The sequence below is a fragment of the Eutrigla gurnardus genome (assembly GCF_963514095.1).
Source record: "Eutrigla gurnardus genome assembly, chromosome: 14".
Classification (NCBI taxonomy): domain Eukaryota; kingdom Metazoa; phylum Chordata; class Actinopteri; order Perciformes; family Triglidae; genus Eutrigla; species Eutrigla gurnardus.
This window is the reverse complement of record NC_139937.1, coordinates 7,498,275-7,514,099: the sequence shown is the minus strand read 5'-3', so window position 1 is coordinate 7,514,099 and position 15,825 is coordinate 7,498,275. Positions and strand designations below refer to the sequence as shown.

General features: G+C 44.7%; 4 protein-coding genes across 4 annotated transcripts; 3 read left to right on the top strand and 1 right to left on the bottom strand.

Annotated features, from left to right (window-relative positions):
• The first annotated feature begins 501 nt into the window (after positions 1-501).
• Positions 502-3,175, top strand: LOC311024394 (transmembrane protein 222-like). Its single transcript, XM_084026773.1, has 6 exons — positions 502-636; positions 850-934; positions 1,168-1,199; positions 1,297-1,393; positions 1,479-1,609; positions 2,696-3,175. The coding sequence occupies exons 1-6, from the start codon at positions 518-520 to the stop codon at positions 2,781-2,783; spliced, it is 552 nt and encodes a 183-aa protein (XP_083882899.1). The 5' UTR covers positions 502-517; the 3' UTR covers positions 2,784-3,175.
• A 50-nt stretch (positions 3,176-3,225) lies between these two features.
• On the top strand, positions 3,226-6,084 carry LOC311024390 (trophoblast glycoprotein-like). Its single transcript, XM_084026766.1, has 2 exons — positions 3,226-4,074; positions 4,276-6,084. The coding sequence occupies exons 1-2, from the start codon at positions 3,815-3,817 to the stop codon at positions 5,252-5,254; spliced, it is 1,239 nt and encodes a 412-aa protein (XP_083882892.1). The 5' UTR covers positions 3,226-3,814; the 3' UTR covers positions 5,255-6,084.
• A 406-nt stretch (positions 6,085-6,490) lies between these two features.
• kdf1a (keratinocyte differentiation factor 1a) lies at positions 6,491-9,953 on the top strand. Its single transcript, XM_084026767.1, has 4 exons — positions 6,491-6,633; positions 6,976-8,048; positions 8,454-8,528; positions 9,258-9,953. The coding sequence occupies exons 2-4, from the start codon at positions 6,995-6,997 to the stop codon at positions 9,341-9,343; spliced, it is 1,215 nt and encodes a 404-aa protein (XP_083882893.1). The 5' UTR covers positions 6,491-6,633; positions 6,976-6,994; the 3' UTR covers positions 9,344-9,953.
• A 2,692-nt stretch (positions 9,954-12,645) lies between these two features.
• Positions 12,646-13,889, bottom strand: nr0b2a (nuclear receptor subfamily 0, group B, member 2a). Its single transcript, XM_084026600.1, has 2 exons — positions 13,284-13,889; positions 12,646-13,160 (listed from the first exon to the last, which is right to left on the bottom strand). Exons 1-2 carry the CDS (start codon positions 13,816-13,818, stop codon positions 12,916-12,918), a joined length of 780 nt encoding a protein of 259 aa, XP_083882726.1. The 5' UTR covers positions 13,819-13,889; the 3' UTR covers positions 12,646-12,915.
• Positions 13,890-15,825: the final 1,936 nt, after the last annotated feature.

Below are 15,825 nucleotides of genomic sequence, written 5' to 3'. Positions count from 1 at the left end.
GTACATTACAAGCATGAGTAGTTGGGAGAGCGTCTCCTGGCCCATATACTGTGCAGTAATGAGGTGACCCAGCTTTGGGAGTAGAGGTGATGAAGATGGCCAAAGGCTGAACAACAGAGACTGAAACAGGAGCTATTCCAACACGTGGAGCACAGTGGACATTATGAAGTAGTAATTTATGTGAAGTAAGACGAGCTGCATCTATTCCTTGTAATGACTGATTTTTCTCTCCTTTGGAGCATTTCAGACGTGTCCTTTTTGAATTATCATACCACAAACTATAAGAAAGGCTTAACATAATATTGCATTGATGACTGCAACCAGGCAATGCTCATTATACCTGATTAAATCACGGTACGCAAACACCGCAGTCGACGTAAAATGAACGGTGATGCGTTCACTGACCGACCGTTTGTTTGGCGGAAGTGGACGCGTCCTGCGCGCTTCGCTTCTCCCTCCCCCTCCCTTTTTCACGCCGGCTCTGCGTCACTGTCCTGTCCTGTCACTCCGATCAGTGATGGCGGAGGTGGACGATACCGACATCATAATGAATTACCACGGAGATGTATTAAAAAGCGACAGAAAAAACAGCCGTTACCCATACTGCGTCGTCTGGACGCCTATTCCCATTTTATCGTAAGAAGCTAGCGCAGCTCGTCTTTCTTGCTAGTTTAGCTTGTGATGTTTACAGCAGGTTGTTATTTCGCTAACGTCAGATGAAACGAGGCGTTTGTGTTAGCCGCTGGTTGTGTTATCTCCTTCTTTATAGTAAATGCCTGTATAACACTGTTGCATGTATCGCGATACTTCCACATGTATGTAAATACTGCTGTGCTGTGCGTCCTGCAGGTGGGTTCTCCCCTTCATTGGTCACATGGGCATATGCACCTCTTCTGGAGTCATACGGGATTTTGCAGGATCATACTTTGTCTCGGTTAGTATTGCTTTCTTAAATCCCACGTGTTTATCAGCTACAATAGGCAGCCCCACCTCACGTGACAGTATAAATGAATAGAAGTGAAGCCTTTAATCTGACATGTCATGCTGACGTGGAGTGAAGCCTCTGAATTGTTAATGAATGGGAGCAGCAAGCAGAGCTGCATCCCATAATAACTTCAAGCGTAAATAAACGTGTGTGATTCATTGAATGAATATGCATTGTTTCAGGAAGACAACATGGGCTTTGGCCGACCAACAAAGTACGTATTACTATATTGTGTTTTAATAGTATTTATACAAGTAGGCCACTCCATTACACAATTAAATGAAGACGTTGAGTGTTCACTCATATTGCAGGTATTGGAAGCTCGACGTGGACAAAGTTTGTGGCAGTGGTGCTGCTACGTGGGACAAAGCAGTGCATGACGCATCTGAAGAATACAAATGTAGACCGGTAAGAATATATATAGGGTTTTTGATACGCTTCCACATTATTATTCATATTCTTCTAACTCATTGTTTGCGTGTGTGTTTTTAAGCACAACCTGTGCTTAGATAACTGTCACTCCCACGTTGCCATGGCCCTCAACCTTATGCGCTACGACAACAGCACGTCTTGGAACATGGTCAACCTGTGTGCGCTGTCTCTTATGCGTGGAAAACATGTGAGGTAAGTATTTTGGCCTCATTTTGCCAATTTTCTTACCACGGAGAACAGTTCACATATAGATCCAGCTACACTTCCAGGTTAGCATCTTGTTCTTTGTGCCACTTTCCTATAGTGTAACCTCCTGGGTCCACATAAACAATCATCAGATTCAGCTCCCATAGCATTATAGTTGTATTATATAATTTGGGGTTGCATGTCTTGAAGAAACTTGTAAATGTGGACAGAGGATGGAACCTCCAACGCTAATGTTTTATCCACTCTGCGATCTCGTTACATCTGGAAACAAGCCTACGTATGACATCCACTCAGTCCAGTCTTGTGAAGGCGACATCTAAGGAGTGCCCGGAGGGAATTCCTTTAATTTTGGCACAAACTGTGCTGATTGAACTGATTAGAAGTGAAACAGAAACATATACCCCTTATCTCCTGATCCCCACTGAAGATAAGTTTTAATGAGAAATGGAAAAAGAAAGCAACACGGGTGGGATTCCCCTTCCGGGACAGACAGACATGCAGTTGGTGTTGTGTATAAACAGAAGAGTTACATGTAAGCAGAGGGGCAATGTGGTTGCTAACAGTACTGGGCCAAACATCATCATCACTAACACGTGCATAGTCTTTTTTTTAAAGTGCTCTGCTGCTGGATGCTAGTGAGCATTAAGAGACATATGGCTCAGAGAAGTCCCCTCATTATTCTCCGCTGACCCACATAGAGACGTCACACTTTGTGCTGCCTCTGCAAATACACACCCACGGCATGGCAGCCTTGTAAACGGGAGGGGAGTCGTGTAATTCATCACTGACAGTGGCGCTTCCCCTCTGTGTCACCGCTGAAGGTCACCTCTCCGGTGGGGCTCCCTGCACCAGCTGGGTGGAAAGGACAGTGGGACGCAGTCTGGGGTGTGTTCAGGGGGGGTGAGAGAGAGGAACTCTGGGCCTCTGGGACTGAAGGGACTGGACCATGTGATGCTCCAGCACACACTTGCATGTCCTTGTCTGTCCAAATCACACAAAGGCAGGTGTTTCACTCCAAACCCAAGTGTTAATGATGCCTCTGACACAGATTACCCTCTCTGTATCCTTCAGCTGGGCTGCGTTCCTGAAGACCTGGCTGCCCTTCTTCATGCTCTGCGGATTCCTCGGCACGTTCATCCTCACATTCAACCTGCACTAGTGGGGCAAGAAGTTCATCGAGACGACTTGACGACTACATTGTTGTTGGCTGTTGACATCGAAGCTGGTGATGGCCGTTTGTTTTTGTGCAAAAAAGAACAATTCAAATGAAAGACTTCGTTGTGTGTTATGTAGTCTGTAGGGGATATTTAAGGACGCATCCTAGCTGTTTGTGTGTAGTTTTAAAAACCGGTATTATGTTTACCATTATGTTTTAAATATTTATGATTTAAGTTGAGTAAGCTACAGTATGTTCAGAATTCACTGTTTTCTCACACAGTGGGTTCTGTTTTTGAGTATTATAAGAGTTATACACCATAGGAGAGCGATATATATATCATTTTTGCTAGAATGGCAGTGATGAATGTGTTTCTGGACATGCTAATCTACATTTCAGTGATGAATCGCTACAAAGTGGATCACGAAATCTTAATGCTCCATCAAGTATCCATCAACCCGTTTGTCTGAGAGATATGAGCTGCTACCAAAGATGATTTAGGACCAACATGTGAAAAATGTATAAAAATTTAAACGATTGAATCCTTTTTTTTCTGGTGTCCCACGATATGTGTTTTCTAAATGTGAGTTTATAATTTGCTTCTCTCCAGACAAATCCTCCTCACGCTGGAATGTTATGAACAAAACTGCATTACGTTGTGTATTTTTTCATTTTGTTGATTTGTTTTTTGTAACCTTAACTTGGAGATGCTATGTACAAAGCCGTTTAAGTCTCCCCTGGCAGACTGTGGTGTAGGTCACAGGCTGTGGACGCCCCAATCCTCCTCTGTACCTTTAAGGGAACCACGCACCTTTTTTCATCCAGCAGATTCTGCGTGATATGAACTACCACCAGGAACCTTTATTCCCAGACACGAGCAGATGAGGAGAGGGTTCGTGCTGGAGCACTCTTTGCCGCCTCTGCAGCATTTGATTAGTTTCTGAGAACAAAAGCTAGAATTTGACTTGTTATTCACATGGAATGACACTTCTTTTCTTTTTCTTGCTGTATTTTGAATTGACTCTAGTTTAGAGATGTGCGTTTTTGCAGTCCAGTTGTTTTTGGGAATCCTTCTCTGCTCGCCGTACCAGTGCTTGGAGTGTCCTTTCGGCTGCGAGTGTTTTGCTGTCACTCGCACAGTGAAATGTGTTTCCAAGGATCTGCTCGCCGTGCCTCAAAGTATTCCAGGATATGCAAAGACTGCCATCATCACAGGAAATAATATACAACAAATTGGACCTCATTCCTTTGCAGAGCTGGAGAATGTCACCAACTTCATTTTAAGCAATAATAGGTGAGAATGTCTATTTTTTTTGTTTTGTTTCATTCATGTATATCAAGCCATGTTTGTATAAAATTTCTTTCTTGACATGTGTCTAATAAATAGCCTCAATCCTGCTTATTTCTCTGAATGTGTTTTTATTTGTTTACTCTGATAGCACAGCAAGTTGTGTCGAAGCATTGAGATTATACTAAGTGTTAGTCATCTTCGCAGGATTACAGAGATTGCGTCCCACAGCTTCTCTGCCCTCATCAACCTGCGTTATCTGGATCTCAGTGAGAACCATCTGGCCCTCATCCACCCAGAAGCCCTCAGCGTACCTGGCAGTCCCCTTCAGGAGCTCAACCTGAGCCGCTCGCTGCACAACTTCACCGCGCTGACAGACCTCGCCACGGCTCTACGCTGGGGCGGCCTCGGTGGGCTCCTCCGCCTCGACCTCTCCGGGAACCACCTGGCCCTGCTGCCCCCGGGGATGTTCTCTCACCTGCCCAGCCTGCAGCAGCTCTTCCTCACCAACAACTCTCTGATGGCCGTCTACAGTGGAACCTTCTCTGGGATGAACCACCTGCAGCTGCTGGACCTGACGCACAACGTCTTCATGACGTTCAGGGCCGATGCGCTGCGTGAGCTGGAGAAGCTTGGGAACATTCGCATCCTTCTTGGTGACAACCCCTACACCTGCTCCTGTGAGATCAGTCATTTTGTGGCGTGGCTGAATGAATCGAGAGCTGTGGTGGCCGATGTGGACGCTGTCAGGTGTGCCTCACCGAGAGGGCTGCGTGACACCCGGCTGCGAGGGCTCAGCGTCCACGCCGTTGGATGTGTTGTTCCGATCCAAGCGGAGGTGGCTGACCTCACCCTGCAGACATCCTATGTCTTCCTGGGGCTGGTGCTGGGGTTTGTGGGCATGGTCTTCCTCTTCGTGCTCTACCTGAACCGCAAAGGCATGAAGAAGTGGATCATTGACATGAGAGACGCATGTCGGGACATTCTGGAGGGATATCACTACCGATTTGAGATCGACTCGGACCCTCGGCGGGGGCACATCTCTGCAGGAAACGGTGCCGGCAGGGCACGGGGGAATTTAGGATCAGCTCTGTCACAGCAGCTGCCAAATGACACCTGCATTATCCAGCTTCCTACAGACACGCAGGTCAAACAGCTGACCACCTCTGCACCTTTGAACCTATGATCTTGAAATGGAGCGAGACTGATTCATGGAAGATGTAGATGTGAATAGTTAAAGCTTCGAGCTTCCTGTACATATAGTTATATAGTCACCTTAGTGCCTTTGTGTTTTTGAGGCACTTGTATCTGTAAATTTACTTTAATATCGTGTCTTTATCTTAAGTTTTATAAAAACATAATGCATGGTTCCTTTGCTTTTTGTTATTATTATCATAACTTTAAATACCTTAACATACTGCAGAAGACTTCCAGAAAGATAAATGACGTAGATGGTAGCTCAATGGCATGACAAACATATGTGGACCTATGAAAATGTAATCCATACACCGAGTACATTTTATTTTATAAGATTAACCCTTTCCTTAAATTAACCATGTGGCTCTATTGTGTTAGAATGTGACCTGTGTTAAAGCAACATCCAAAGGGATAGACTTTTACTCTAATGTATGATATGAAACGTGTATTTACATTAATTATAAATCCAATTAACCTTTGATGCATTTAGTTTTCTTGTGCTACACAGACTCATATATTTTTTTTCTCCAGGTGAGGTGCCCCATATGACTTCAGCTCAGGAGTGGGTGATTAAGTGTTTTCATAGAGAGAGAAATAGGGCAGAATGAAAGATATATTGGAAAACACCTGCTGGCTCTGCAGCTGTGCACCTCTGTGTGCATGTCACACCTACTTCTCTGTGTGTGTGTGTGTGCGTGTGTGTGTGTGTGTGTGTGCGCGCGCGCGCGTGCACGTATGAAAACATTCACTTGTCACGATGAAAAGTGAAGAATTTCACCATCAGTTGTTATGTTGCATCACATGGTACCATATTTATAACCTGACTTTGGAAATAAATAAAACAATAAAATAAAAGGCTTCAGTTCAGATGTGTTTTCTCTTTTTCTTTCTCCCTTTTGTCTTCTATTCCACTGTTTGTTTGTTTGTTTTAGTCTTTTTGCTGTCTTTTCTAATATCTCTCCCTCCTCTCTCCTGCGCTTTATATATCCGCCTCGCGTGACGTCACGACTCACCTGTGGGAGGGTGTAGGATCTGGGATTAGCTGTAGCCGCAGGTAATAGCCAAACATTGGGAGACTCACGGCAAAACAAGAGCAACAGCAGCCTCAGAAAGAAAAGGGGACACGACGCGAATGAGCCGAGTCGCGTTGTTGGGTCGAGGAACCCGACTTCAAGTTTGCAAAGTGTGTTGTTTGTTTCGTGGAGGTGAAGTCACCTGGAAATCTGGGGGCGGTCGAAAATCCGTCTTTCTTTCTCCGTTTGAGGCGCTAGCAGCAGGTTTTTTTCCTCTCTGCTAGACTTCCGCGGTTGGCTCGCTGAACAAGTTATCTGGGATAAAAGACGACCATAAGCGTTTCCTCTTAATGCGGTAAGTGAACGACTGAACCGTGAAATCAAACAACGTTTAAAGTTTGAATGAGTTTTTGAAGTGTTTTTCCTGCGCATGTGTCGCGGGCCAAACAAGCTGTGCGCTCGCGACGATAGGGATCCAAATGATTATCAGGCCAGCAATCAATGCACTCAGGTTTATTTACATTCTAAGAATTTCCGGGGAGGTTGCTTTACTGGCAGCTCGTGTTTACAACATAACTCTTAAATGCAGGCTGTTTAATGTGCCATAGTCCATTTACTGTCCATTTAATCTGTGTATGAAGGCTTAGGGGGGGTTTACACCTAGTTATTATTCCTAAACATGCCTCTCACACAACAGGTCCCAGGTGTTCTGAGCCATGCCTGGCCACAGCACAGGGGCTCCCCAGGTGTCCCGCCACCCCAAACACCACAGCGCCGGCACCAGAGCGGACAAGTACCGACCTAATCGGACTATATCCAGGGACAGCACGGCCAGCCAAGACTCCTACAAGGATCCTCATGGGGAGCATCTACACGAGCACCACGCTGACCACTCCCGGTATTCGGAGAACAAGTATGGCCGCAGTAAAGGCCACCCACGGAATGGCACGGGTCGAGGCTCCGAGACTATAGGATTTATTCCTGGGTCAGCAGACAGCACGCCTACCAGCAGACATGCCTGTGGCTCCTGTGCCTCCATGGGCTGGAGTGGCTGCAAGGCTCTTATCTGCTGTGTACTGACCTGTGGATTTTATGGCAGCCGAGAGCCCTGCCTGCCCGTTAACGAGAGCTCCACAGACCACCCCCCGAAAGCAGGCAATGAGCCTCACCCTCCTAATGGCATGGCTGTGACCAACCCCACATGTGGCATCCCTCTGGAGTCCAGCAAGACTACCAAAGCCTCCAAGTTGCCCACGAGTGACAGCTTCCGCTACCCGGATGTGCGCATCGCGGGCCAGACGGTGAGGTATCCCGTCGCTGCCCCCAAACGAACGCGTGCGCCGGGCAAAGGGGAGAGCCATCGGCCCGTCAGCAACACCAGCCTCTTATCCCGCGAGGACTACGACTTGGACGACCTGAGTGACACGGGCACGGACATTGACTCGCTGATCACCAAGAAGCTGCTGGAGCTCTACGCCTTGCACCAGATCGACCAGCTGGCCAAGTGCACCTCCGACTCCTCATTCTCCCGCAAGACCAACGAGATCAGCGAGCTCATCTACAGCATCGCTCAGGACTACAACCTGGAGGAGCAGGAGGCCGAGTGCAAGCTGGTGCACGGGGTCATCCGCATCAGCACGCGGAAGGACAAGAGGAACAAGAGGAACAAGAGCCATCAGTCGACGGGACAGCGTCCTAACGGGAGGAGCGACGGGACTCTTCCTGACAGCGGCAACGAGACCATGACCAACACGTTCATTAGCAGTGACTGTAAGACTGCCATTTGTTTTTCAAGCAATTTACATGAATAACTACAGCTTTATGAACATTTGTAGCACACCACATGACTTATTATCACCGGCCGGCTGCAACATACCAAAATATACAAATCATCTGATCGGTCTTTTCTTAGTGAGTCATAGCGTCTGTTGGAACTGTTTTCTTAGTTTTTAAGTCCTAATGCAGCGAGCATTTTACAGGCAATGACCTAACAATAATTGGTTAATCTGCAGGCGTGTTGATACAGGTCCACGCTGTCTTGTAAAACATATTGCACAATAGCCGAGATGACCGGATTAAATCCTACGGCGAGACTGCATTACGGGCTGTTGAAGCTCCTTGTCTGCTTGCGCTCATTTTTTGTCTTTGTTGTTTGTTTTTGTCCCTGTGCTGCAGTTCCAGAAGTGAAAGTGTCAGAACAAACGCCATCAGATGAGCTGGCGAGGAAGATGAGACATAACAGCGGGAGAAGTGAGTACATGTCTTCATTTGGGATGTAAAAGCAGGTATGAGGAGTTGGATAAGATTCATAATCAGACCAAACTTTGTTGTAGGAATGACTGCACATTTTATTATTATTAGTATTATTATATCATTGAGGTGTCATTACCTCCCCGGTGAATGAGAGTCTGGGGTTCAGGTCTTTGTAAACCTTTCCACCTGTAGCAGCTGCAGGCGTTTTCTCACCTCCCCTCTACTTTCCAGTAACACACCACTCTTAAACCAGTGAAAGATCCACATTCCTGCCCTTTTCTCTGCATATTACAATCCCTCGGCTGCCCCCTCCCCTCACCCGCCACCTTACACCCACCTATCAATCTGCACCATTCTCCCCTCCAGCTCAGCCGTCATGCTACACCACCTTCCAGAGCGCCAGATCGAGTCGCATTAAATATGTGCCACATGATGTCCCGTGCTTTATCGCGTAGTTTTAGGGAGCGACTTAGGTTACAGGTTGATCGCCGCGCAGCAGCTTTTTTTTGTCGTCGTCGTCGTTGTTCTGCAGCGAGGCGGTTAAAAGGTCGGGGTGTCCTGTTACACGCCTTTGTATGAGGGTACACCACATTGTGTTTCCACAACTTTCACACCGCGGCCTGAGAATGTGTCTCACGTTTGTACTGTATTGGCTTTTTCTATTCCTGCCATGTGTTTTTGTTGTTGTTGTTTTCAGCATATTAAAAAACGCTCCTTCTCCCACAGCGTACTCCTCCAGCACCGCCACAGCGTACTCGGCCTACCATCACGACACCGAAACAGACTCTTCAGGCGCTCCTCTGCTCCTCTGAAGGGTGACACGGACACAAAAGTAGCTGCACTGACAAGTGATGTAGCCAACTAGATGGACACTGTTATCCTTCAGCTATGTTTTTTGTTTTGTTTTTGCTGTTACTGAGTTAAGTACCTTTTACCGTGGGCGGTGGTGCTTTTAGTGGTCTGGCTAATGTTTGCTATTGGAGTGTCATTTAAATATGTGGGAATCTTTTATCTCTCCAGCAAATGACCCACAGAGGAAACAATCTTTTTTTTTTTTTTTACACAGGGAAAGACATTGCAGGTTTCGTATCTATTTGTATGCAGTGTTTAAAGTTGAAACATGACCACACTTCATGCAATCTTAGCAGTGCGGCCAGAGGTTAGAAACTTAATGTAGAATGCGACCGTCCTTCTTGTCTGTGAGTGTTGATGCAAGCTATTGTGCATGTATATATGTATGTATGAGCTTATTGACTCCTTTACATCTGAAAACTGCATTGTTAAGCCATATTTTGATGTAGGTATTTTTATGCAAATGTTACTCTCTGGGTTTTTAAACCATTTGTGGCTTTTGGCCACCGTTTTTTATTCACAGAATCGTCTTGTTTTTAACAAAATAAAAGTCTCCATGCTTGTTTATGCCTTTTCATCACACCAGCCGAAATACTATTCATGCCGTTTGAATATTTATTCATAGGTTATTGGTGTTGCGATCTTTACACATAGACGTCTTAGCTTTATATGTTTTTCTAACACTGTTAGCCTACTTTTCCTCTTTATCATTTTGGGTTATTGTTGTCAAGCTCATCTCCCCGAGGTCACTTTGTTGTGCCAGGCAGGCTTTTTCCGCCCTGAGCAAAAGAAACTCGTTTTGCTGGTTCTGACAAAAAGGAAATAAAATCCTGGGGTTTGTCTTTGTCATTTATTGTAAAGGGAAGAAGCAGTGCACAAAATCAGGAACTTATCCTAAACTTTGGGTCAAATCAATTGCGCTATATTAACCATAATGTATATTTTTAGGTTATGCATTTGTCTTAAGAGTAGTTTAGAGGAGCGTGTCATTACAGCAGCTGTCAAGTAAGAAATAGCATGCATGCAATAAGCACATAAGATGGAAAAACAAATGTGAAGACTTGAGAAATTGTATTGTCAACAGAACAGCACAATAAGGCAGATGGCTGCATCAAGAATTAAAATTGTTCTTGAGACTGACTTGTACTGAAAATATGTGGTAAAATAGTTATTTTTAGAAAATAAAATCTCCAAAAAGCCCAGTAAACCAAGAATAAGCAATTTAAATCTGAATTGTTCTGTGTGAGACGTTGAGCTTTTAGAGTTTGTGGTGTGTTGCAGTTGCCCTGTGTAACCCCGTTTCCTCTGGCTCTCTGCCCCCGCCAGCACATTCCTGTTTAACCTGTATGAGGTGTCATGCAAAAGCTCACTGTTTCACAACTAGCATACCACAGGCTAGGACGAATCAAGAGGGCTTGTTCTGTACCAAATATCTCCACTGCAGATTGTTGACAGTAAATGCTGCTTCATTTTGCAGGGGTCTCAAACTGGCGGCCCGCGGGCCACATTCGGTCCATCCCCCCCTCTCCATCCGGCCCACTTTTTTACATTCAATTATTTTATACTTGTTTCATATCCATTTAAACCACCCCTTGTAATAAAAACCCAATTATATTTGTTTCAAAAAGTGAAATAAAAAGTATTTTGTTTGCGAAATACAATGGCAAAGGGCAGAGGTCGTGGTGCTGCGCATGACCACTCTCAACTGCGCTGTTTTTCTAAAGACTGGACAGGGCTGTCGCTCACTTTGTTTTGCCACAAACAGCAAAGATGTGGCTTTCCAAGCAAGAAAGAAAGGTGGACTTTGAACACAGACTGTTTCTAGAAAGATGGATATTGCAGTATTTTTTGTGGAGTTCAGTGGAAATGCTACGTGCCTGATATGAAAGGAAAAAGTTGCGGTTCTAAAGGAATACAATATCAAACGTAATTATTTGTACAGAGAGCAGTATGAGAAGAATAAGAGAGGAGAGGGAAAAAAGAAGCGACGCAGAATGTTGACATGGCCCTCCTATGAGATATAATACAATACCATCAGCAGCTCGAAACCAAGTTGAGTTTGAGACCCCGGCTTTAAGGAATACTTGATTTAGCGTTCAGATATTTCTTCCACGTTTGTGCATGAAAAATGAAAATGATTTTGTGTGTGTAACAAAAATGACAGGGTTCAGTTTAAGTTCACTTTTGAATGTGTCCATGTGGCTGTAGTTTCTCTGAGTAAACAGGAGGACCTCCACTCTTTACCATGAGAGGGAGACAGAGTACATGCTGTAACATGCGTGGTCATGATAGAAACAGTCTTTGCTTTCTGTCTCCGGGGCTGCAGACATGCTTGGAGAGTAATCAGCAGCCTGGATACAGCTGGGCCCACCACGTCTCATGCATAAACACATCAGCAGCAGTTCCACTTGTTGGCTTTTGGTGTCTTTTCTTTTTTTCTTTTTTTTCACAGCACAACCCCACCCAGCACATTTTCATGCATCCACTCTCTACACTGCTGACTTCAAAGATTTCTCTCATCCATTTGTTTGATTTATTTTGTTAATAAATCTCTTTGTCTGTTGGGTATACCCGTGCATCTCCGCTTTTATGTCACAGTTTTATAGCTTGGTTACTTTCGCTCGAGCTTGGTATAGTGTGCTGCAACTTTTACATGAGAAAAAACTACTCAGCACTGTTATGATATGCAAGACTGACAGTTACGTTTGGTTTCAACACAATCTGGAAAAACAAGCCAGATGCAGCGTGCATGAATCAGCTTCGTTTTACGCCACACTTACTGGGTTGCAACTCAACATTTAACTGATTGAAATAAAAGATCAAAGTAGAATTGAAAAGCCTGTCACTCCATCATTTAAGCTACGCCACATTTTATCAAAAGAACTTTTAAAATCACCCGTTTGTTCAGTGATGACATTTTAAACACATTTCCAGGCAAACCCTGGTGTCTTGACAAGCACTTTCAGTAAAGAGGCTTGAGCAATACTTCGGTTGGAAAACATGTCAGTAATAAGAGAGCTGCCAAATGAACTGTATTGATGAAGATGATCTCTAATCACGTGCTATACCTGCTGCAAAACAAATAATGTGACTTGCTGTGAGTTTTCTAAAGATTGGAATAGGACTCATTCCGTTCATGTATAAAAAAATATATTTATTTGAAATGTTCTGTAATTACAGACGAAACGTATTTACAACATTGAAGCAAACAGAAAAGATCTTCAACGTCATACACAGTATATTAAAAGTAGGTACAGGAACGTTAAATCTTTCCGCTACAGCGGATAAAAGATTTTCAGACTGGGCTAAAGTGACCTGAGCTTCAATGTAAATAGAAGTCATTCATATTCTCATGTTCACACACTCACATTTTTATTGGCTATCGTTAAGTGCTTTGTTTCGAGCAGTCCACTTTCCTTCATGTCGTGAGGAAACGTTGCTTTGGGTTAGTCAATATAAGTTCTGCTTCGCTGTTAGAATCATCAGATTAGACTTTCTTCAGGACAGTTGCACGAAGTCCTGCTGTCCTCTTCTATCTGCAGAACAGCATGTCAACCAGCAGCTCCAGCAGATCCGCTTGGCCTCCTGTCACGGGCCGGAAGAAGAGTTCAGTGATGAGGCCGGGCGTGATGCTCTGCAGCATGGAGGCTGTGAGGAGGATTCGAGCGAAGCGCTCCTGGTCCCCTGGGTGAAGGAGCCGGACCACCTCGCTGAGGGCGTGCTGAGCCTCCTGTTGCAAGCCTTCAACGAACAGAGCTGCCTTTAAGTCTGGGACGTCTGTTGCAAAGACAAGAAATAAGATACTGTTACATAGATGTAGGGTGCAGTGTTCTACACATATCAAATACGTCTCAAAGTGTTTTTTCATTAATAATAGACAACATCAGATGGCTGCATTACCTGGGTTGAATATCGTGGTCCCTTTGAGATATGCGTACTCCTTTGGACTCAAATCCAAACTCCAAAACTTTTTCAGGCAGGACTGGAGTTTGCTGACGCCGGCCATGGTGGGCTGCTCCCTCTCCATCTCGGGGCTCTCCTGGCGGTTGAGGAGGATCTTTTTCAGCATGCTGTCAGCAGGTGTGTCCGTCACCTCAAAGTCCACGTGGTCCTGGGCCAGGCCCAGGATGAAGAGCGGCGCCCAGCAGCTTTTGAGAAGCAAGAACTGGTCGTTTGGGGGCATCTGGTTAAAAGCGGGCAGGTTCTTCATGAAGTGGACCGTCTTAACCAGAACGGCCGACGCTTCTTTGCCCATCTCAGATGGCCTTTTCAAGCACACAGTCCGTCGCAGCTCACAGTTGCATCTGTGGTTGATCGAATTGTAGTTGAAGCAGTTTTGACTTGTTTTGCTGTTATCCATTTGACTCAGGATGTTGTAGAGGATCTGATTCGAAAACCTGTCGTTGCTGGCTTCACACTGACACCGGTTATCCATTTTCTTAAAAGATTGTAGAGATCTATGTAGTTAAATGTAGGAGGCCTCTCATGGGATGGGCTGTGGATGAGCTTGTGAGCACTGCTGCTGCTCCCTCCAGTGTCCCCGTATTTATAAGGCCAACCCACCCTGCTAAGTGGACCTTGACATGTCAATACACTCTCTGTGAAAAACAACCACATGCTCTGCCAGGTGACTGATGGAATAACCCTGGGAAACCGATAAGCTTTTCTCAATGAAAAGGAGCTGTTGGAGTAACGCATGGATATCAAGTGGGTGAGGCCTTATCTTGTAGCTGGTGTCATTAACCCAGGCAGTACCAAGCTACCAAGGACTGCAGAGTTAATCAGCTCGACACTGTCCCTGCACCCTGCCAGCTCACACCTGGAGAGCTGGAAGGATGCCAGAGCAGAACGGGGGCATTGACCTATATGGTATATCCTCGTGAGGTGTAACTATAGCTTTTTTTGTTGTTTTTTTGTATTGCATCTTTAAAGCCTAAATTGTATAAAAATGCTAAACCTCTTTCTTTTTTATTTGTTTGTCTTTGATATTGATTAATCCAATTAAATCATGGCTTCCCTTACAGCTCTACAGATCTGTAGCCAGGATTTGATAAATACTACTGAGATCTTTAATCCCAATGTTAACGGCGTTAAAGGCAATCCATCCAATGGTTGGTGAGATATTTCAGTCTGGAACAAAGTGGTGGAAAAAATGGCGTACAGCATGCAAAATAAAAACAAAGCAAACACCAGAGTTGAAGTGGCAGATGGCCAGACGGATTGATACTACTGAAGGTTGACAGTTTCGTTATAAAAAAAAAGCCCAATGGTTGAAGTCCTCCGTTTATGGCGCATGTAACAGGCAGTGCAATGTTCCAGTTGTGATTTAAATGTGTTTACCCTAATTTGTTATCTTCCCCGTGCCTGGCACCGAGGCTTGAGGCTGATAACCTAATTGGCATACTTTATTGTCACAAATAAACAAACTCCTCGTTTTCAATGACATGCGGATTTGGTTTGGACATTAAGCGTTATGAACTAAATATGTGTTCACCACATTGTATAATTACAAATTACACACTTTTTTTTTTTTTTTTACTTTTGTAGGGAAACCATGGCACAAGCAGGGGGCATCACTGTGGAAGTCCCCGAGGAAGACTTGAACAACGAAGCAGCAGAGTCAAGGACAGCTCATGAAGTGAATGACTGCAATAAAGAGATTACAAGCCAGACACTACTGGCAGCACCAGTCACCGAATGTTTGTTTTACTTCATCGGTCTCAGTTTACTCATCCCTTCTAAGAATAGGAAAAAGGTTTCATAACCTCATTTTCTTTCCTTGTGATACATTAGAGTGATTATTCACGTAAGACGTGACATGTCTAAATCATAATGGACCTTCAAATGCATGATAAATAAAACGCATTACATTATCTTCGAGAATGTGATCCTTTCATCAAAGTGACCTGTAATGCACCCAGAAAGCCCTCGGGCTTCACGGAGCAGGCTGATGGTTGTAAATGCTTGAGATAAGGCTTGTGTTTATTGAGGTTAGGAGCAGGCAGAGACCGACACGGAGGACACGCGCTTATCTCCACCAAGACAGTAAAAATGAAATGGCCTTCATTCTGTAATAACTGCTGTATCTTGAGATCAAGTGAGCGAAGCAGTCCATGTCTGATGAAGCGTGATGTCATGGGCTGGGACCCAAATTAGTTCCAAGCCTTTAACAAATAAACTCTAAAAATGCATAAAAACACTTAACTGTAATAGCATTTTCTGTAATAACAAATAATGTGGTGATCAATGCATCATTTTGAAGAGGATTGTGTCATCAATGGAACGCTGTTTACTTTTGTGGTACGGTTTTCTCCCGAATATTGACGTTTGCTTTTCCTCTGGTTTTAGTTTCCCCAGGTCATTCAACTCGGTGCGTGACAGACACCATGTCTGGTACAGGACACTTGGCCTTGACCTACTGCCAATACAGTTCATTTGCCTG